The sequence below is a fragment of the Rhinoraja longicauda genome, chromosome 1 (genome assembly GCF_053455715.1).
Source record: "Rhinoraja longicauda isolate Sanriku21f chromosome 1, sRhiLon1.1, whole genome shotgun sequence".
NCBI classification, from domain to species: Eukaryota; Metazoa; Chordata; class Chondrichthyes; order Rajiformes; family Arhynchobatidae; genus Rhinoraja; species Rhinoraja longicauda.
This window is the reverse complement of record NC_135953.1, coordinates 29,274,266-29,296,248: the sequence shown is the minus strand read 5'-3', so window position 1 is coordinate 29,296,248 and position 21,983 is coordinate 29,274,266. Positions and strand designations below refer to the sequence as shown.

General features: G+C 42.8%; 1 protein-coding gene across 5 annotated transcripts in view; it reads right to left on the bottom strand.

The window, feature by feature from the left end:
* Positions 1-21,983, bottom strand: part of nedd4l (NEDD4 like E3 ubiquitin protein ligase) — a 353,057-nt gene that overhangs the window by 6,843 nt on the left and 324,231 nt on the right. For all 5 annotated transcript variants that reach the window (XM_078425166.1, XM_078425251.1, XM_078425340.1 and 2 more), the window contains 7 exons: positions 20,183-20,278; positions 17,983-18,056; positions 14,134-14,194; positions 12,250-12,309; positions 5,496-5,603; positions 573-669; positions 63-135 (listed from right to left, as the gene is read on the bottom strand). In XM_078425166.1, the coding sequence (XP_078281292.1) occupies positions 63-135; positions 573-669; positions 5,496-5,603; positions 12,250-12,309; positions 14,134-14,194; positions 17,983-18,056; positions 20,183-20,278 (569 nt within the window). The remainder of the gene's footprint in view (positions 1-62; positions 136-572; positions 670-5,495; positions 5,604-12,249; positions 12,310-14,133; positions 14,195-17,982; positions 18,057-20,182; positions 20,279-21,983) is intronic.

Sequence of the window (21,983 nt, the reverse complement as noted above, 5' to 3'; positions counted from 1 at the left end):
CCTAAACATTAGCTTATCTCCAGTCCTCCAGTGCTCAGAGTTTAAGCACGCAGTATCCTTACCAGGTGTGTGCTCTTGGCAGCTTCTCTGGAGTTCCCCACTGTTCTATGGTAAATAGCTGAGGACCATTGGAACCTGTGTAAAATATCGAAAGAGTAGAGTGTGAGGCTTTGAGATGCTTTATTAAAAATGAGCTTCTACAATATCAAAACAGAATGCACAAATATCTCAAGACAGTATATGTTTATTTGCTGAGTAATAGGATTTCAGGCCCAGATCTCTGCATCTTTTGCAACAATAGCGATCATAGGCAGGAGCAGCAATCCGTAAGGGAAACTCACAAGGGAAAATATTTAAATGCTGGTTTTACAATCTCCATCGGTTATCCAAGAAATATTTTCCTAAATAGTTCTGAATATTTTTTCGCTCAGAAAGGCTGCGTTGTTAAGATTTCATGCGGAAACTTCGCCAACTTTTCAATAAAACTTCCTACTTAAATAATGTTTAATGCTAAATGAAGCCTTTTGTTTAAACTTGACGGTTAAGCTTGCACACAAGTAATAGGGACACACCATATAGTTCAGCAAACCCATTCATTGGCACTCTTGAGGTTCCAGTAACAAACTGCAAAAGACGAATACGTTTCTCAGCATCCATCAGCAGCACCGCCTGAAAGGACACATCAGAGACTTAGTGGTGAGTCATTATCAAAGGAGAAAGCACAATTTATAAAACTGTCCTGAAAATGTTTTTTCTGTAAGTGATAAGTCAAGATTTGTCCTGACTGATTTTTTAAATTCCTACAAGGTTAGAGAGTGATGTAGCATGGAAACAGGCCCTTTGGCCCAGTTGGCCCTTGCCGACCAAGATGCCCCATGGGTCCGAAGACGGGTCTCGACCCGAAACATCACCTATTCAATTTCTCCAGAGATGCGGCCTGACCCGTTGAGTTACTCCAGCTTTTTGTGTCGTCCTTCAGTTTAAACCAGCAACTGCAGTTCCTCCCTACATATTATGTCTGCCCCTTCCACACTTGTCCGTGTTTGACCCATATCCTTCTGGTTGTAACAACTTCAATATTTAGAACAAAAAAAGAGATTATATGTATTTATCTGCAATTGCTTAACTGTCACCTGGCTTTAAGACCACAGCTGCAGGGGGGGGGGGGGGGGGGGGGGCTGGCATTAGGACATTCATCTTCTCCACTACAAACACTTGTCAATTGATACCTGAAAGCAGTTGCAAAATTACAAACTGCAGGAAAAACGATTGAGACGGCAGCTGTCTCGTTGGTGAACAGGGGTGCACACTGTGCCAATGCCTGAAGACTAAATGCATTGGTTCCAAGGGGAGTATCTTACCAGCAGGAAATGAATGGCAGTGAAGAATGCAGTGTACGGTGTAAAGGATAGGCTGCACCTCCTGCTTCTAAAGTGTCTTCATTATATTAACGGATCCCTCATAAGGAACCTTGTCCATTAGGTAGTTTGCAAAAGAACCAATGGCAGGACGAGATTGTGAAAGTAGACATGGTAACAATATTCAGAAGGATGACAAAAAGTGCTGGAGTAACTCAGCGGGTCAGGCAGCATCTCTGGAGAAAAAGGATGGGTGACAATTCAGATCGGGACCCTTCTTCGAGTCTAAAGAACGTCACCCAACCTTTTTCTCCAGAGATGCTGCCTGACCCACTGAGTTACTCCAGCACTTTGTGTCTTTCTGCGGCATATACCAGCATCTGCAGTTCCTACCTGCACAATCAGAAGGAGACTGGCTAAATATTGTTAAATCTACAGGGAAAGACTCAAAAGCTCTTTTAGAAAAACAGCAAAAAGGCACAACTGGGGATAGGGCATTTCATCTTTCCATGATTCTGTGAGGGAAGGAATTTCATGTCACTGAAGGATCTGAATTAATTGCAACCAAAGCATTTGGGAAAGAGCCGACTCTGCAGAGCCAAGACATTCTTTGAATATTTGTGCATTGCAAAAGTTAGATAGGCCAGAAGGTAGGTGATCTTCCATTCAGTTCTGACTTTTGGTAAGGATGTGGGGAAAACAAGATGCAATGCCAGACTGAGCTATCAAGTCAGTAGCATGTGGCAAGGCCTGACAAACAAACCAGTGATCAAGTGTAACGTAAACACAAGACATATCTAATCACAATCAGTTGTTTTTAACCGAGTGCTGCCAATAGATACAGATGCATCTGCCACAATACAGGTCTCAAACGAATCCTTTGTTCAGGATTCCTGCATCTGAAGTTTCTTGTGTCCCTTTATTCTCTAGTTTTGTATCCCAAACCCAGGGAAACACCTTCCCAGCACCTACTCAATGAAGTTTTCTTTTACAAACTTGATGGAAAGATTTCCTAAACTGGAAGGAAATAATTGGCTAGTCTATTCACTCCCTTATATTATTTATTGAGAGATTTTAAAAACCAAGGATGGAAGAGGTGTGAAATGTGAAGCTAGAGGAAGGAATGTTGTTGGAAGGGGACAGGGGAGGGGGAAAAGGGAGAAATAGGTGCATGTCTGGGTGGGCACAAGTAAGAGAGGGGGAAAAAGGGGGGTGGTTAGTGAGAAAAGCAGGAGGGGTTGTTTGTTGGTTAGTTACCTAAAATTGGAGAATTTAGTTACCGAAATGAAATATGAGGTGCTGTCTCTCCAGTTTGCCTGAAGCCTCACTCTGTCAATGGAGGAGGCCCAAGATTGAAAGGTCAGTAAGGGAATGGGAAGTGGAGTTACAATGGTGAGCAACCAGGAGATCCAGCAAGCCTTGGCGCACTGAGCGCAAGTGTTCTGCAAAATAGTCGCCAAGTCTACACTTGGTCTAAACGATGCCACATCATTGGAGGCCACATCGGGAACACCGAATGCAATGGATGAGATTAGTACAGGTGCATCTGGAAGAACTGCTGGGATCCCTAGATGGTAGTGAGGGAGGAGGTACAGGGACACTGTTACATCTTTTGCAAGGGAAACTACCTGGGGAGGGGATGGTTTTGGGGGTGGTGGGGGGGATGAATGAAGCAAGGAGTTGTAGAGGAACCGGTCTCTGTGGAAAGCAGAAAGGTTGGGATGGGAAGGTGTGACTGGTAGTAAGATCACATTGAAGGTGGCAGAAATGTCGGAAATTATGTGTTGGATACAGAGGCTGGTGGGATGAAGGGCAAGAACCAGGGTATCTGTAAACCGGCATTTGCAAACCACCATCTGCATTTATGTCCTCCATCCTTGTTCTGCCTTGGAGGAGGGGGAATGATATCAGAACTGCAGGACACAAAGGAGACATGGGTGGGGAATCCATCTATGATGGATCCACTGATGGGGGAGACACCACAGTAGACAATAGGTGCAGGAGTAGGCCATTCGGCCCTTCGAGCCAGCACCGCCATTCACCGTGATCATGGCTGATCATCCACAATCAGTACCCCGTTCCTGCCTTCTCCCCATAACCTTTGACTCTGTTATCATTAAGAGCTCTATCTAACTTAGTTAACCAAGTTAACTAAAGAAAGAGGACATCTCAGACAGAAGAGATGGAAAAATTGAGATTGAAATTGGATTATTTGCAAAACATATGGGAAGAAGTGTATAATAATTGTGAAAGTCGACGGGTTTGTGGTGGACATCAGTCAATAGACTGCCCCTGTGATGTAGGCAGAGAAGTCAAGAAAGGGGAGAAACAAGCCAGAGATAGCCCAAGTGAATTTGAGGGCAGGATTGAAGTTAGAGGTAAGGTTAATGAAATTAACAAGTTCTGCATGGGTGCAGACTAACCTGTTCACTGTACATTACTTTCTGTTCTTTACAGTTAATTGAAGAATGATTCCATCATTTTAAAGTAAAGACCTATAACCCGATGTCTCTTGCAAGTTATTGGTATGTGGACTAAACATAGCAGTTACTGAAAAATTGTGTACAGTATTGTGTACAGTTTCAGTCTCCTAATCTGAGGAAAGACATTCTAACCTTAGAGGGAGTACAGAGAAGGTTCACCAGATTGATCCCTGGGATGGCAGGACTTTCATATGAAAAAGACTGGATAGACTAGGCTGACATTCGCTGGAATTTAGAAGACTGAGGAGGGATCTTATAGAAACATATAAAATTCTTAAGGGGTTGGAGAGTCGGGAAGATTGTTCCCGATGTTGGGGAAGTCCAGAACTAGGGGTCACAGCTTAAGGATAAGGGGGAAGTCTTTTAGGACCGAGATGAGAAAACATTTCTTCACACAGAGAGTGGTGAGTCTGTGGAATTCTTTGCCACAGAAGATAGTTGAGGCCAGTTCATTGGCTATATTTAAGAGGGAGTTAGATGTGGCCCTTGTGGCTAAAGGGATCAGGGGGTATGGAGAGAAGGCAGGTACAGGTTACTGAGCTGGATGATCAGCCATGATCATATTGAATGGTGGTGCAGGCTAGAAGGGCCGAATGGCCTACTCCTGCAACCTATTTTCTATGTTTCGATGTTTCTATATCTGTGAGAAATGTTGTTTCATATTTCTGGGAATGGTATGTGTACTACTATTTGTTACCAGTGACCAACCAAAACACTTTCATTCTGTCCCAATTTAAAGACTAAACAAACCAGCACTTTAAATAAAACCTCACCAACACTGACCCAAATTATCCATCTTTAGCATTATAAAAATGATTCAACAATGCAAAATGTTGCAAAATCCAATCGGATTTAGAAGAGTTTTAAGAAGTCCGTCAATGTTATAGCTTCACGATCATGTGTAACCTGGCAATTACATCTGTTGAACTGATTGGACCTGGGACATTTGGAAGCCCTACTTAGTTGAGGTCATGTTAACCTGCTGCTTTCCTGACCCAGAAAATTCAAAACTCTTTCTGGACATCATGACACGGATCAAAGTTGTTCAAAGCACTAGCCATTAAAGCATGTGATGGATTGTGAGTCAGATATGGCCAAGTCTGGTTGCTAAATAAACATGATATTTGTCATCTCAGTTTTTTCATCACGCCCAGTTCCAAGTGCATGAAGCATTAGTACGAGACTCCCAAGGCAGAAGAAATCACTTCTCAGGATCTGAGAAGCCCATGAGTCATTTATATTGAAGATCGACACAAAGTGCTGGAGTAACTCAGTCGGGCCAGGCAGCATCTCTGGAGAAAAACCATGGGTGACATTTCGGGTCGGGATCCTTCTTAGTGAGAACCTTCTAAACTCGAATTTTAATACATCAGTTTACTTTTAAAAATCTACTTTTAAAAACAGTAAAAACGGTGCAAGAAAAGGACATCAATGGAAACAAGGATACGGTTGAGTAAAGGGAAGTGACATTGAAATAAAAGATCAGCCTTGAAAGGTACAGCAGGCAGAAGGGCAAATGATTATGCCTGCTTCTATTTCAATGCCCTGATTGAAGAGTAATTTTAAGGATGTGTATTTTCTATTACAGAAACATTAAGGCTTTAGCAAGGAATATTTTTAGCTGCTCTTAGTATGTGGATTATTTTTGCATTACCTTCCAATACCACTGAATAACTGGGTGGTTTGTACAATAGTTGTTCTTGTAGACTGTGTGCTGCCTCCAGTCATTGACATCCACATCTCCAAGGCCGCACATCAGCAACTAAAAGAAAATCAACACAAATGTAAATGGTGATTAAAAAATAAATGTTATATATAACCATATAACAACTACAGCACAGAAACAGGCCCGTTCGGCCCTACCAGTCCACGCCGACCACTCTCTCTGACCTAGTCTCATCTACCTGCTCTCAGACCATAACCCTCTAATCCCCTCTTATCCATATACCTATCCAATTTACTCTTAAATAATAAAATCGAGCCTGCCTCCACCACTTCCACCGGAAGCCCATTCCATACAGCCACCACCCTCTGAGTAAAGAAGTTACCCCTCATGTTACCCCTAAACTTTTGTCCCTCAATTCTGAAGCTATGTTCCCTTGTTGGAATCTTCCCCACTCTCAAAGGGAAAAGCCTACCCACGTCAACTCTGTCCGTCCCTCTTAAAATTTTAAAAACCTCTATCAAGTCCCCCCTCAACCTTCTACGCTCCAAAGAATAAAGACCCAATCTATTCAACCTCTCTCTGTAGCTTAAGTGCTGAAACCCAGGCAACATTCTACTAAATCTCCTCTGTACCCTCTCCATTTTGTCGACATCCTTCCTATAATTTGGCGACCAAAACTGCACACCATACTCCAGATTCGGCCTCACCAACGCCCTGTACAATTTTAACATTACATCCCAACTTCTATATTCGATGCTCTGATTTATAAAGGCAAGCATACCGAACGCCTTCGTCACCACCCTATCCACATGAGATTCCACCTTCAGGGAACAATGCACAGTTATTCCCAGATCCCTCTGTTCCACTGCATTCCTCAATTCCCTACCATTTACCCTGTACGTCCTATTTTGATTTGTCCTACCAAAATGCAGCACCTCACACTTATCAGCATTAAACTCCATCTGCCATCTTTCAGCCCACCCTTCCAAAAGGCCCAAGTCTCTCTGTAGACTTTGAAACTCTACTTCATTATTAACTACACCACCTATCTTAGTATCATCTGCATATTTACTAATCCAATTTGCCACACCATCATCCAGATCATTAATGTAAATGACAAACAACAGTGGACCCAACACAGATCCTTGGGGTACTCCACTAGACACTGGCCTCCAACCTGACATACAATTGTCAACCATTACCCTCTGGTATCTCCCATTCAGTCATTGTTGAATCCATCTTGCAACCTCACTATTAATACCCAACGATTTAACCTTCTTAATCAACCTTCCATGTGGAACCTTGTCAAATGCCTTAATGAAGTCCATATAGACAACATCCACAGCCTTGCCCTTATCAATTTCCCTGGTAACCTCTTCAAAAAATTCAAGAAGATTAGTCAAACATGACCTTCCAGGCACAAATCCATGTTGACTGTTTCTAATCAGGCCTTGTTTATCCAAATAATTATATATATTGTCCCTAAGTATCTTTTCCATTAATTTTCCCACCACAGACGTCAAACTAACAGGTCTATAATTGCTAGGTTTACTTTTAGAACCTTTTTTAAACAAAGGCACAACATGCGCAATGCGCCAATCTTCCGGCACCATCCCCGTTTCTAATGATGTTTGAAATATTTCCGTCATAGCCCCTGCTATTTCTGCACTAACTTCCCTCAATGTCCTAGGGAATGTCCTATCAGGACCTGGAGACTTATCCACTTTTATATTTTTCAAAAGTGTCCGTACCTCCTCTTCTTTAATCCTCATAATTTCCATCACTACTCTACTTGTTTCGCTTACCTCACATAATTCAATATCCTTCTCCTCGGTGAATACCGAAGAAAAGAAATTGTTTAATATCTCCCCCATTTCTTCCGGCTCAGCACATAGCTGTCCACTCTGACTCTCTAATGGACCAATTTTATCCCTCGCTATCCTTTTGCTATTGACATATCTGTAGAACCCCTTGGGGTTTACTTTTACATTACTTGCCAAAGCAGCCTCATATCTTTTTTTCGCTTTTCTAATTTCCTTCTATTCCTCAAGAACCTCATTTACTCCCTGCCGCTTATATTTATTGTATATCTCCCTCTTTTTCCGAACCAAGTGTCCAATTTCCCTGGAAAACCACGGCTCTTTCAAATTATTATTCTTTCCTTTCCACCGAACAGGGACATAAAGACTCTGTACTCTCAAAATTTCACCTTTAAATATCCTCCATTTCTCTATTATATCTTTTCATAAAACAAAAAGTTCAATTTCATTCCTTTTAAATCCTTTCTCATCTCCTCAAAATTAGCCTTTCTCCAATCCAAAATCTCAACCCTTGGTCCAGATTTGACCTTCTCCATCATTATATTGAAACTAATGGCATTGTGATCACTAGACCCAAAGTGCTCCTCAACACATATCTCCGTCACCTGACCCGTCTCATTTCCCAACAGGAGGTCCAACACTGCCCCTTCTCTGGTAGGTACCTCTACGTATTGCTGCAAAAAACTATCCTGCACACATTTTACAAACTCCAAACCATCCAGTCCTTTAACAGAATGTGATTCCCAGTCTATGTATGGAAAATTGAAATCACCCACAATCACTACTCTGTGCTTACTACTAATATCTGCTATCTCCTTACATATTTGCTCTTCCAATTCTCGTTCCCTATTTGGCGGTCTATAATACACCCCTATAAGTGTTGCTAAACCTTTCTCATTTCTGAGTTCCACCCAAACAGCCTCCCTAATCGAGCCTTCTAGTCTGTCCTGCCAAAGCACTGCTGTGATATCCTCCCTGACAAGCAATGCAACACCCCCACCTCTTGCCCCTCCGATTCTATCACATCTGAAACAATGAAACCCTGGAATATTTAATTGCCAATCGCAACCCTCCTGCAACCATGTTTCACTGATCGCCACAACATCATACTTCCAGATATCAATCCAGGCTCTAAGCTCATCCACCTTTCTTGCAATGCTCCTAGCATTAAAATATACACATTTAAGGGACCCATCATTTCTTATTCTCAGTTTATTTCTTTTCACTTCTTTCTCTCCTACATATTGGGTCTGAGTGTTTCCCTTTTCTGCCTCCTGCCTCACACACTGCCTATTAGCTATCTGTGTTTGAGTCCCTCCCCCCAACCGTACTAGTTTAAAGTCTCCGCAATTACCTTAGCAAATCTCCCCGCCAGGATATTGGTTCCTCTCAGGTTCAGATGCAACCCGTCCTTTTTGTACAGGTCATACTTCCCCCAGAAGAGGTCCCAATGATCCAGAAACTTGAATCCCTGCTCCCTGCACCAGTTCCTCAGCCACGTATTTATCCTCCACCTCACTCCATTCCTATTCTCACTATCGCGTGGCACAGGCAGTAAGCCTGAGATTATTGCTTTGGAAGTCCTTTTTTTTAACTCTCTTCCTAGCCCCCTAAATTCTCCTTTCAGGACCTCTTCCCTTATCCTACCTATATTGTTGGTACCTATATGTACCACAACCTCTGGCTCCTCTCCCTCCCCTTTCAGGATATCCTGGACACGCTCAGACACATCCCGGACACCGGCACCAGGGAGGCAAACCACCATCCGGGTCTCCCGACTGCGTCCACAGAATCGCCTATCTGACCCCCTCACTATAGAGTCCCCTATTACTATCGCTCTCCTCTTCCTTTCCCTACCCTTCTGAGCAACAGGGCCGGACTCCGTGCCAGAGGCCCGGGCACCGTCGCTACCCCCAGGTAGGCTGTCCCCCCCAACAGTACTTAAACAGGAGTACTTATTTCCAAGGGGTACAGCCACCGGGGTACTCTCTAGTCCCTGCCTCTGCTCCTTGCCCCCCCTAACCGTGACCCACTTGTCTACCTCCCTTGGTCTTGGAGTGACCACCTCTCTGTAACTCCTCTCTATAACCTCCTCACTCTCCCTGACCAGACGGAGGTCATCAATCTGCCGCTCCAGGTTCCTAATACGGCCCCTTAGGAGCCCCATCTCGTCGCACCTGGCGCAGATGTGGATGTCTGGAAGACTATCACACTCCCAGATTCCCCACATCCGACACCCAGAACAATAAACTGCCCTGGCACTCATACTCCCCAAACAAAGCCCCGTGCTCGGTTTCTAAACCTACCGCCCGGCCGCTGCTCCAACCGTCCACCCAAAAGAACTGAGTGATCTCCTGGGAGAGGCGAAAAACCGGATTAAAAACCCAGGCCAATTTGGGAAAAAAAATCCGGGAAATTCCTCTCCGACCCCAAGCTAGGCGATCGAAACTTGTCCGGGAGATCACACAGGTCTTACTCCTTACTATCCCCACACAATACTTCCCAAGCAACACAGCTTGGTGCTGCTACTGCTGCTGATTGCTGCTACTGCTGCTGATTGCTGCTAGTGCTGCTGATTGCTGCTATGCTGCTGATTGTTGCTCCATATTTAGATGGAGACACAAGAGACGGCAGGCGCTGGAACCTGGGGCAAGAAACAAGCTGCCAAGGAACTCAGTCAGTTGTGGAGGCAATGGGATGGCTGATATTTTGGGACCAATGCAGGGTCATGGCCTGAAATGTCATACATTTACCCTTTTGCCACTATAGATGCTGCCTGACCCACTGAGTTTCTCTGGCAGTTTGTTTTTTGCAGTGACCATACTCTTTGGTCCAATCATCCCTTCCTCCCCATTCCTCCACTCCCACAGGCACTTTTCCTTGCAACCCAAGGAGGTGTAGAACTATCTCATTCATCCCCAACCTCACCCATCATTCAAGCACTTTTAAACACACCTTCCAAGTAAGGCAGAGATTCACGCGTCCCTCTTCCATCCGAGTCTTCTGTATTTGGCGCTTGTGATGTGGACACCTCTGGTGAAACCATGCATAAACTGGGCCACTATTTTGCAAAGCGCCTGCCCTTTGTCTGAAATCTTGAGCTTCCGGTTGGATGCCATTTTCATTCTCATTCCCACTCCCACATTGACCTGTCTGTCCCGTTGCAAGGCCTTCTCCATTGCAAGGAAGAGATCAAATGTTAATTGTAAGAACAATATCTTACATTCCGCTTGAGCAACTTACAACCCATTTTTATGAACATTGCATTGTCCAATTTCAGACAATGCACACTTCTGGTGTTCTTGGCCTGCACACACTCTCCTGTACATCTAGTTTTCTACCTTTGCTCACTGCTCCCCTCTCCACCACCTGACTCCATCTGCCCATCACCCACTCCCCCCCTGGTTCCACTCATCATGTACCAGGCTCTATTGCATCCTACACCATACACTAGCAATTGTTCAACTTCTCCCTCAGTACTGACTTGCACATTTTGCCTCCACAGATGCGACACGAACCCCTAAATTCTTCCAATATTTGCCCTTTTCTAAACACTTCAATTTGCAAAACAAGTTATTAATATTCAATAAAGCATTCGTCTAACTTTGGAAGGATAAGAGAGCTTGAGAGTCAGAGTGATGCAGCGTGGAAACAGGCCGTTCGGCCCAATTTTCCCACACCGGCCACATGTCTCCGCTAAACTAGTCCCATCTGCCCGCGCTTGGTCCATATCCTTCTTATCCATATACCTGTCTAACTGTTTCTTAAAACTTGGGACAGTCCCAGCCTCAACTACCTCCTCTGGCAGCTTGTTCCATACACCAACCACCCTTTGTGTGAAAAAGTTACCCCTCAGATTCCTATTAAATATTTTCCCCTTCACCTTGAACCTATGTCATCTGGTCCTTGATTACCCTATTTTGGGCTAGAGATTCTGTGCATCTACCCGATCTATTCCTCTCATGATTTTACATACATAGAGCTTTGGCCAATCACAATCTGAATTTGTCTTCATCAACCAGATGAAGATCTATTTATAGACAATAGACAATAGGTGCAGAAGTAGGCCATTTGGCCCTTCGAGCCAGCAACACCATTCATCGTGATCATGGCTGATCATCCACAATCAGTACCCCGTTCCTGCCTTCTCCCCATATCCCTTGACTCCGCTATCATTAAGAGCTCTATCTAACTCTCTCTTGAAAGCATCCAGGGAATTGGCCTCCACTGCCTTCTGAGGCAGAGAGTTCCACAGCTTCACAACTCTCTGAGTGAAAAAGTTTTTCCTCATCTCCGTTCTAAATGACCTACCCCTTATTCTTAAACTTTGGCCCCTGATTCTGCACTCCCCCAACATCGGGACCATGTTTCCTGCCTCTAGCGTGCCCAATCCCTTAATAATCTTATATGTTTCAATAAGATCCCCACTCATCCTTCTAAATGCCAGTGTATACAAGCCCAGTCGCTCCAATCTTTCAACATACGACAGTCCCGCCATTCCGGGAATTAACCTCGTGAACCTATGCTGCACTCCCTCAATAGTAATAATCTGCCTTCCTGTTCTTAACACCAAACTGGATACATCACCTTTATCCACATTAAACTGCATCTGTCATGCATCTGCCCACTCACACAACCTGTCCAAGTCACCCTGCATCCTCATAGTATCCTCCTCACAGTTCACACTGCCACCCAGCTTTGTGTCATCTGCAAATTTGCTAATGTAACTTTTAATCCCTTCATCTAAGTCATTAATGTATATTGTAAATTTGCATTGCATTTCTCAATGAATTCAAGAATAAATTTGTTAAGGGAAGCTTGAAAGAATATATTTAACTCCCTGGTAAGTCAAATACTTAAGAGTTGAGGAATGGGTTTAGGGCAGTTATTCAAGATCATACTGGAAAGAATAAAATACTAACCTCGAGTTCATTTTCATCAAATATTTTAATCAAGTCAATAGGAATGAGTTCCGTGAAGCCCTGAAAATGAAATTTTAATGAAAGAGAAAAGTATCACCACATGTACAAAAATTGTGAATACACCATATAGTTCATTTTGGTTATTTTTATATTTATATAATCAAACTGACAGCTCCTATTTTTGTTACAGACATTGGGAGACCAGAATTAGATAGGCATTAATAATTTACAATATGTTTGTAAAGTGCATCAGCTTTTTTCAACTAAATTTCCATTCTCAGTGATTAAGATAGACTATTTTCTAAATGGGGTGAAATCGGAGGTGCAAAAGGACTTGGGAGTGCTGGTGCAGGATTCCCAAAAAGTTAATCTGCAAGTCGAATTGGTAGTAAAGAAAGCAAACACAATGCTAGCATTTATTTTAAGAGGGCTTGTCCACAAAAACAGGGATGTAATGTTGAGGCTCGAAAAGGCACTGGTAAGGCTGCATTTTGAATATATTGAGCAATTTTGGGCACCATATCTGAGGAAGGATGTGCTGGCTCTGGAGAGGGTCCAGAGGAGGTTTACAAGAATGATCCCAGGAATGAGTAGGTTAACCTATGATGAGCGTCTGTCCGGCACTGGGCCTGTACTCATTGGAGTTTTGAAGAATGAGGGGGGACCTCATTGAAATATACAGAATAGTGGGAGAATCTAGGACTAGAGGTTATAGCCTCAGAATTAAAGGACGTTCTTTTAGGAAGGAAATGAGGAGACATTTCTTTAGTCAGAGGGTGGTGAATCTGTGGAATTCTTTGCCACAGAAGGCTGTGGAGGCCTTCAGTGGATATTTTTTAGGCAGATATAGATCGATTCTTGATTAGTGCAGGTGTCAGAGGTTATGGGGAGAAGGCAGGAGAATGGGGTTAGGTGGGAGAGATAGATCAGCCATGATTGAATGGCGGAGTAGACTTGATGGGTGGAATGGCCTAATTCTACTCCTGTTCCTTATGACCTTATGACCTTAATTAGCTGCGAGAAAGGAAGTTAAGAGCTGGACAAAAGCAAAAGTTGTCTTCTGAACTCTTTATGAAGTGGTGCTTTGCTTCTACTTTGCAATTTTTAAGGGCAGTCACAAAAAATATTGAAAATGGAAACTGCCATTTGACCATTCAAAAACTATATTGCCTTGGAAAGGATTTTACCGATGAAAGGCACCTTTCACAAATTACTGACAATGAGCAGAAATAATTAATGTTGACCAGCTTGCTGAAACAATCTGATCCATATTTACACATCAACCTTTTTTATTTGCACCAATATTTGAGATCAAAGGAAACACCATTTAATATTACTGCAAAACTAATTGAAATAAAATCATAATTGTCAGCCACGTGATGCAAGGGCAAGAGCACCACCTAGTGGCCGATGAATGCTTTTTCTGACCCAAAGGTTGCTAATACTTATAATATTGATCGACATGTCAATCAACCGTCTCCAAAGCCTTGATTAAAGAGATTTAAACCTTAATATTGCGGAAAGGGAACATCAAACCTGTTTCTAGGGAAAATATAACATTTAGTAGCAGGGGTGTCAGGGGTTATGGGGAGAAGGCAGTAGAATGAGGTGAGGAGAGATAGATCATCAGAGATAGATAGAATGGCGGAGTAGACTTGAGGAGCCGAATGGCCTAATTCTGCTCCTAATACTTATGACGTTATGACTTTTCTAATAGAAAGCTGTAATACTTTGTGAACGTTAAGTACAGGGACAGAAACTTGCGTTAACATTCCATTCTACAGTCAATAGCTCAAGAGTCCTTGATAAAAATAGCAGCTGTAGGCATAGGAAATACAGTGCAAAATAAATGCTCAGTTCTATATTACAAAAATAACCAGTTACCTCCATGAAGGCGTTCATCTGTTTCTGCACCCGATTAACAAACCTCCACTGGATGACTAAGCTGCACATGAGACACAAGGTAAAAGCAATTAAAAAATAATTCACTCTACTCAATTTTTTTCTTCAGTTTACTTATAGTTTCAGCAATTTGAAGGAATGAGCATCATCTAAAATTGATCATTCATCATTTGAATTTCTAAACTATGGTATGTAAAGAAACCGAACTTGTGTAGGGAACCAGTGTGAAGTATATGAAATCAAAGGACTGAATAATGAGGAATCAATCAATCAATCACAATAATACTTTATTAGTCATGTATGTTTTGGAACATACGAGGAACTTCATTTGCCATGTTGTCATAACAATAAAAAGCACCAGGACACACAAAATACATTTTAACATGAACATCCACCACAGTGACTCCTCCGCATTCCTCACTGTGATAGAAGGCGAAAAAAAGTTTAATCTCTCCCTTCTTTCGTCTTCCAGCAGTCAGGGGCCTCTAACCTTCCGTTAACGGGACAATCTTGACTCCCGTAGCTGGCGGCAGGCCTTCCTCGTCGGGGCGATCTAGCTACTGCATCGTGGGGGGGAATCTCAGCTCTTCCTCAACGAGCAATCAGACCCTGGGTCGGGGCGAGTCAAACCTCGTGCGGCTTTTGGAGCTCCCGACCGGTCTCAACCCGAGACTGCGAGCTCCGCGATGTTAAAGTCCGCAGGCCACGTTGGAGAGTCGATACCAGGCAAGGGATCGCACGCTCAGATGTTAAGTCCACACCCCGCGGGGGCTCAATGTCAGTCCCAGGCAAGGACTCCAGCTCCACAATGAGGGGCCGCAGAGCGACCGGAGATATGACCCGCAAAGCAATAGCCATCGTGCGGCGCCCCCCGGTGGTAAAATTGCTGGTCATTACAAATCAAAAGGGAGTAAAATGAGGTATGACCTACAGTAATATGCATGTTCCCTAATGAGAAAATAAATATACTAAATTTGAGAACTATTTCATGGTAAACTATCATAAACATTAACTGATCAAAGATAAGCTGAGGACAATTACCATAAAACTGTGCTTTATAACAAAGCATAACTAATATTGCAAATTAAAATTTTGTAGGAACCAAATTCTGATAAGTGATGACATGAAGTTGGCAGTGGTGCAGCTGATAAAGTGGCTAGTTCACAACACCAGAGGCCTGGGTTCAATCTTGACCTCGTGCTGTTTATGTTGAGTTTCCTTGTGACGTATGGATTTCCTCCAAGCATTTCAGTTTCCTCCCACATTCCAAAGACATGCAGGTTTGTAGTATAATTGGTCTCTGTGAACTGACCCGAGTGTGTAAGGAGTAGACGTAAAAGTGGGATGACATAGAACTAGTGTGTACAGGTGATTGATGGTCAACATGGACTTGGTGAGCAGAAGGGCCTGTTTCCAAGTTGTATCTCAAACTAAATTAAAGGATCAACCAGGTACTTAAGTTGACAATCGAAGAGTCATACAGATGGATCAAATGCTGCTTATTATTTTTGTGACTAATTTATTATAACAATCCCTCTGAATATGGAATGAAGATGACAAATTGAGCATGCAGACACTAATTTCAGAGAAGCACATTTTGTGGTGAAGAAAAAAAATCATCATAGTTTTGTTTCGACCATGAGAGCCAGAAACATCTCTTATGGAATGAAAGCCAGAAACATCCCTTATTTCAATTACAATTTTCAAAATAATTGCCACTGCAGTTAAAGGAAATTTTGACAAGTTCAGAATAAAGAAAGCCTGGTTGTGTAACAGAAGAAGAAAATGAAAGAACACAAAAAAAAACAATGAAGTAAATCCAAATCAACAGAGGGACCCACCAGAATCAACAAAGCTAATGAAAAAAAGTCAGATGAAAATAAAGAACTGCCAGAGCTATAATGCTTACATCCTAAGATTTTGAAGTAGGTGAGAACACTGGAGATTCAGTGACCATTTATCCAAGCAAACAGTATCAGGAAATTTCTGGATTTTATTAGATTAAATGAAAGACAGGAAAATGGCAAATGGGCCATACAGGCAAAATGAGACAAATCAATTTATCTAATTGGAACAAAAAAGATAAAATTGAATTGAATTTGAAGGTGTGAAGACGGGGTCGACTTGATGGGCCGAATGGCCTAATTCTGCTCCTATTAATGGACATGAATATTGACTAAATGATCAAAAGTTCAAAACTCTGGCAGACAAAATGTTGGGTTCCAAGTTCATCATCAGTAAAATGCCAAGGGCTGGTGTGAGTGATTATGAAAAATCCCGATGGAATTTTGGCTCAAGAGGACTAATATAAGAGAGTTGAAACAGTTAAGTTACAACCATAAAAAACTTTCCTTCGACTACACGTGGAGTTCTCTGAACAGTTCTAAGGAGGAAGAAGGTAAAAGTTATTCGCCTTCCATCACAGTGAGGAATGTAAGGTCATCGAAAGCAAGATGGATGCTGCCTGCGCTGGTGGGGACTCGGAGGGAGTGCCGTGAGTGCAGTGATCTCGGTGTTTGCGGGGACATCGCGCCATGGGAGCGTCTGGAATCTGGTGCGAGTGGGGACGGCTTTCTGACTGCTCGGGCGGACAGGGACTGCAGAGAGAGCGATAGCATTCGGTGCAACAATGGCCACCACATTACGTGTGTGTGGCCCGAACATTGGACTGATGGCTGTGGGCACGCCACTGTGGTGGCTGTTTATGTTTAATTTTTATGTAACTTTGTATCATTGTTTTTTTTGGTATGACTGTCAGGTAAAATCAAATTTCACTGTACCACAATGTACATGTGACAAGAAAGGACTATTGAACATTAGAAAGAACATCTAGTCCTTGGAGGGAGTCTATCTTTACTAAACTCATATTAGGATGCAAATGGTTAAGTTATGAGGATGATTTACACTGACACATTTCATTAAATTTAGGTTAACTAATTATAATCCTAATCATAATAGTAATTTATTATCCAAGTATGTTTTAGCAACATACGAGGAATTTGATTTGCCATACAGTCATACCAATAAAGAGCAACAAGACACCCAAATAAATTTTTAACATGAACATCCACCACAGCGACTCCCCTACATTCCTCACTGTGATGGAAGGCAAATAAAGTTCAATCTCTTCCCTTCTTTGTTCTCCCGCGGTCGGGGTCCTCGAACATTTCCATTGTCGGGGCAATCTTGGCTCCCGCAGCCGGCGGTCAAGTCCTCCACATCAGGGCAATCAAGCTCCTGCATCGGGGAGATCTCAGCTCCCCCGCGCTGGGCGATCGGGCCCCGGGTCGGGGCTGGTCGAACCTCTTGCGACTTTGGAGCTTCCCGACGTCAGTCTCTACCCGAGACAGCGAGCTCCTCGATGTTGAAATCCGCAGGCCGCGGTTGGAGCGTCAATCCCAGACAAGGGGTCGCGGGCGCCGATGGCAAGTCCACGGCCCCGCGGTTGGGCTCAAAGTCAGTCTCGAGCAAGGCCGCCTGCTCCATGATGTTAGGCCCCAGAGCGACCAGAGATACGATGCGGAAAACAATCGCATCTCCGGCAAGGTAAGAGATTGAAAAAAGTTTCCCCTGACCCTCTCCCCCACCCCCCACATAAAACAAACCAGAGAACATTAACACATACTTTTTAAAACACACTAAAAATAACAATAAAGACAAAAAGACAGACAGACTGTTGGCGAGGCTGCCATCGCTGATGGCGCCACCCGGTCAAACTAGTGATTTGATCAGCATTTTCCAAGGTATTAATGAGAAATGGCAGTAAAAATAGTGAGAAACTATTTCAGCAAGGTGGGGGAGGACTATTAAATTAAATATGCATTCACTTACTCTATGTATTCCCTTTTGTTTTCATTGGTAACCACCATGTCTGAACCACTGGGTTTCAGATCCACTTGATAGGTCTATGAAGGACAAGCCAAATGAGTGAAGCTGCACAACAGAAAGGCTGACAAGCTGATGATACTCAAGCAGAAAATGGCAGTCTATAATTAATAACATTCAGACTCGTGTATCATGCATTAAATTTAATTTATTTTAATGAAATGAACACTTGGAAGCATTAATCGTACAGCGAGGAGATATTTAGTTAGCAGCATGGGTATCCAGATTCAGGGACAGTTTTTTCACAGCTGTTATCAGGCAACTGAATCATCCTACTACAACTAGAGAGCAGTGCTGAACTAATATCTACCTCATTGGTGACCCTTGGACTATCCTTAATCAGACTTTGCTGACTTTACCTTGCACTAAACGTTATTCCCTTGTCATGTATCTGTATACTGTAAATGGATCGATTGTAATCGTGGTTTGTCTTTCTGCTGACTGGTTAGCATACAACAAAAGCTTTTCACTGTACCTCGGTACACGTGACAATAAACTGAACTAGAGTGGTCACTGTGGGCTACCTCTTCATGGAGTTGCAGCAAAAAATGGTCATCAAGATCAATAAAGGCATTCTGCGCTGCATCATACATAAAGCAAACTATTTCTCGTCAGCAGATGTCACAAGAAAGCTAAATTATCATGGTCAGGCTCAGTTGGATCATGGTTCTGGGAAACATCGCCTACTGTTCTCTAGATGGTATGAACAATTAAGGTCACTCCTCCACACGCATGACGAGAAACCAGTGCATCAATCCACTTGGCAACCGTCTTGTGTTATTGGACCTGACACTGAAATGCCACTTCGGGGCCCTGGCTTACCAGGACTGATTTTGGAGGCCCACCATGTTTTAAGTCGAGGGGTGTTAGACAAGATGGCAACTTGTTTTCAGGTAGCAAAGTCCAGTGGCCCATCCTCTGGATCTTCCCCCAGTTGATGTAGGGTGAAGCTCAGATGGAGATTTGTCTGCTGTCAAAGTTGTCACTGATTTTCAATAGTTTTTAAATATCTCTCACGTTCAGATATATATAAAGACTATTACAATTATTGAAAATAAGAAATACTTTTTTTACAGATGAATTCCTGATCTTCCAAACTATCTTGTTGCAGCCATTGCACATTATTTCTCATCACTTTGTTGCTCTAACGCTGTATTATGCAGTCTGTTTCTTTTTCTCTCTCACACCCCCTTGATGTATGTTTATAACGCATGGTTTACTTATAAAGCACACAAAACAAAGTTTTTCCCTGTCACAGTAAATGCGACAATGGTAAAGCAATAATAACCAGCTCTGGCTTGCACAGGGTCAGAGTGTTGATGCCACATGGAGTTTAAAGGTGGAACAGAATGATAATCACCACCTGTCGATCAATAAGACTTGAAGTCTCACAATATATTTGCAAATCTAAGGTTTGCATTTCGTAAGATCATAAGTGATAGGAGTAGAATTAGGCCATTCGGCCCATCAAGCCTACTCCATCATTCAATCATGGCTGATCTATCTCTCCTAACCCCCTCTCCTGCCTTCTCCACATAATCTCTGACACCCGTACTAATCAAGTCTATCTATCTCTGCCTCGATATATCCCCTGACTCTGCCTCCACAGCCTTCTGTGACAAATAATTCCACAGATTCACCACCCTCTGACTAATGAAATTCCTGCTTATTCCTGGGCCGAAGGGCCTTTTTCCGCGCTATATCTCTGAACTAAACTAAAGATTAACCACCCTCTGACTAAAGAAATTTCTCCTCATCTCCTCCCTAAAAGAACGTCCTTTAATTCTGAGGCTATGACCTCTAGTCCTATACTCTCCCACTAGTGGAAACATCCTCTCCACATCCACTCTATCCAAGCCTTTCACTATTCTGTACATTTCATGTATGGCCTGTCGATTGTAATGCCAGGACTTTATTTTGACCAGAGCCAGTTAACTTCTCAAGATATCAGTGCAATCAGATTATCAAAATGATTCATTCAAATTTGCTGAAAACATTCTATTGCTCAAACAAGATTTACCAGTTTGAGCTTTAATATAAATTATTATTGGACTTTTCAAAAACTCAATCATTTATAAATTATCTTATGACAACTTCCTTGAAATATTGTATCCCTGAAATCCAGCGATGTTAGATGTCTACATACCTGTCCGAAATTATCTTCATCGATGCAAAATCTGAGATCCAGCTCAGTCGGGTCATTTTCAAGAATCCATCTTAAAGAATTGAAATATTCACCATCCTAAAACAATGCAATAAGAACTAAAGGTCAATGTTGCATGTAAAGGGGATAATCAATGACTGCAATGACTGATTCTATCAATTAATTTCATGATTCAACCCAAGCCTAATATTTAAACCAGATATAATTCAAGTCTGCAGGAGACCATGAATATTACAGACTAAGATGCAATATCCCACATGACTAAATTGTCCATTCTGAGATTTCAGTGATCTACTGCAGTTGTTGCAAGTGCTTGTGTCACAACTGAAAATTTCAGAAATTGCTTTCTTTCTTCTCCAATTTGATGCAGCCAATTCCTATCCTGGACTTTGATACCCTGATACAGAAATGATGCCACTTGTTCTGATCCTTCACCATGTAGGTCAGGAAATGCCTTTGTTTCTCACTCATGTGTATCCTGAGTGAAGGATGGAAATCCTGTGGCAGTCCCTCTGATACCTCCTGCTACAGTGTGCAACGTCCCCCCCATCTGCTCATCTAGTCCAACCAGTGCAATTTTCTCACTCGGTAAATTTGTTCTCTAAAGAACCTCTCTGGTGACATTTGATATGAAGTATGTGATGTAAACAGCAATGTGCTAAAACTTTGTTCCTAATGTGCGCAGATTGTACATGATATCCAACCATGCAAGCTTGTGCAAAGCACTCCAGCTTTGTACACCAGTGTTGTGGTTCTGATGACGCTTGGAGGAGTTCCATGCTCTTTTTGTTTAGCCTTTTCGGCTTTAGACTTTTGAATTTTAGGGATACAGCGTGGGAACAGCCCCTTCAGCCCACCGAGTCCGTGCTGACATGCGATCTCCCCGTACTAGCACTATCTTACACACTAGGGACAATTTACAATTTACAGAAGCCAATTACTCTGCAAACCTGTGCGTCTTTGGAATGTGGGAGGAAATCTGAGCACCCAGAGAAAGCCTATGTGGTCACAGGGAGAACATACAAACTCCGTACAGACAGCACCCGTAGTCAGGTTCGAACCCGGAATTCTGGCGCTGTAAGACAGCAATTCTACCGCTGCGCCACTGTGCTGCCTGCAGAGAGTGGCAGCAGCTTCTCTGATACAAATGCTAAACGATGCGCCAGTGAAAAGACAGTAACTACTGTAGAGCCCTGGGTGGTTCAGCATTTAAACAACATGAATTGGTTCTTCAATAAGAGTGATTAATGGATATTATGGAATTTGCTGTCCCAATAAAAATACTTTATTTATGGCAATGATGAGGGTAAATCCCTGACAAGCTCTTGAACTGTGATCTATAATCAGAGCAGAGTTAGAAGTAGACAGAAAGTACCCGTTCAAGTACCCCTTTACATTAATTCCATCTGTATTCGCACCATATTCTTATCAATTCTCCCCTAAATCTACTACCCACCTGCGCATCAAGGACAATTACAGAGGCCAATTAACACTCCAAAGACGTACAGGTCTGTAGGTTAATTGACTGGGTAAATGTAAAAATTGTCCCTAGTGTGTGTAGGATAGTTTTAATGTGCGGGGGTCGCTGGGCGGCGCGGACTCGGTGGGCCGAAGGGCCTGTTTCCGCGCTGTATCTCTAAATCTAAAAATCTAAATCTAAAAAACCTACCAACCTGCACATATTTGGGATGAGGGAGGAAACCGGAGCACCCAGAAAAAAAACACATGGTCAAAATGTGACGTGCGAACTCCGCTCAGACAGCAGCAGAGGTCAGGATTGAAC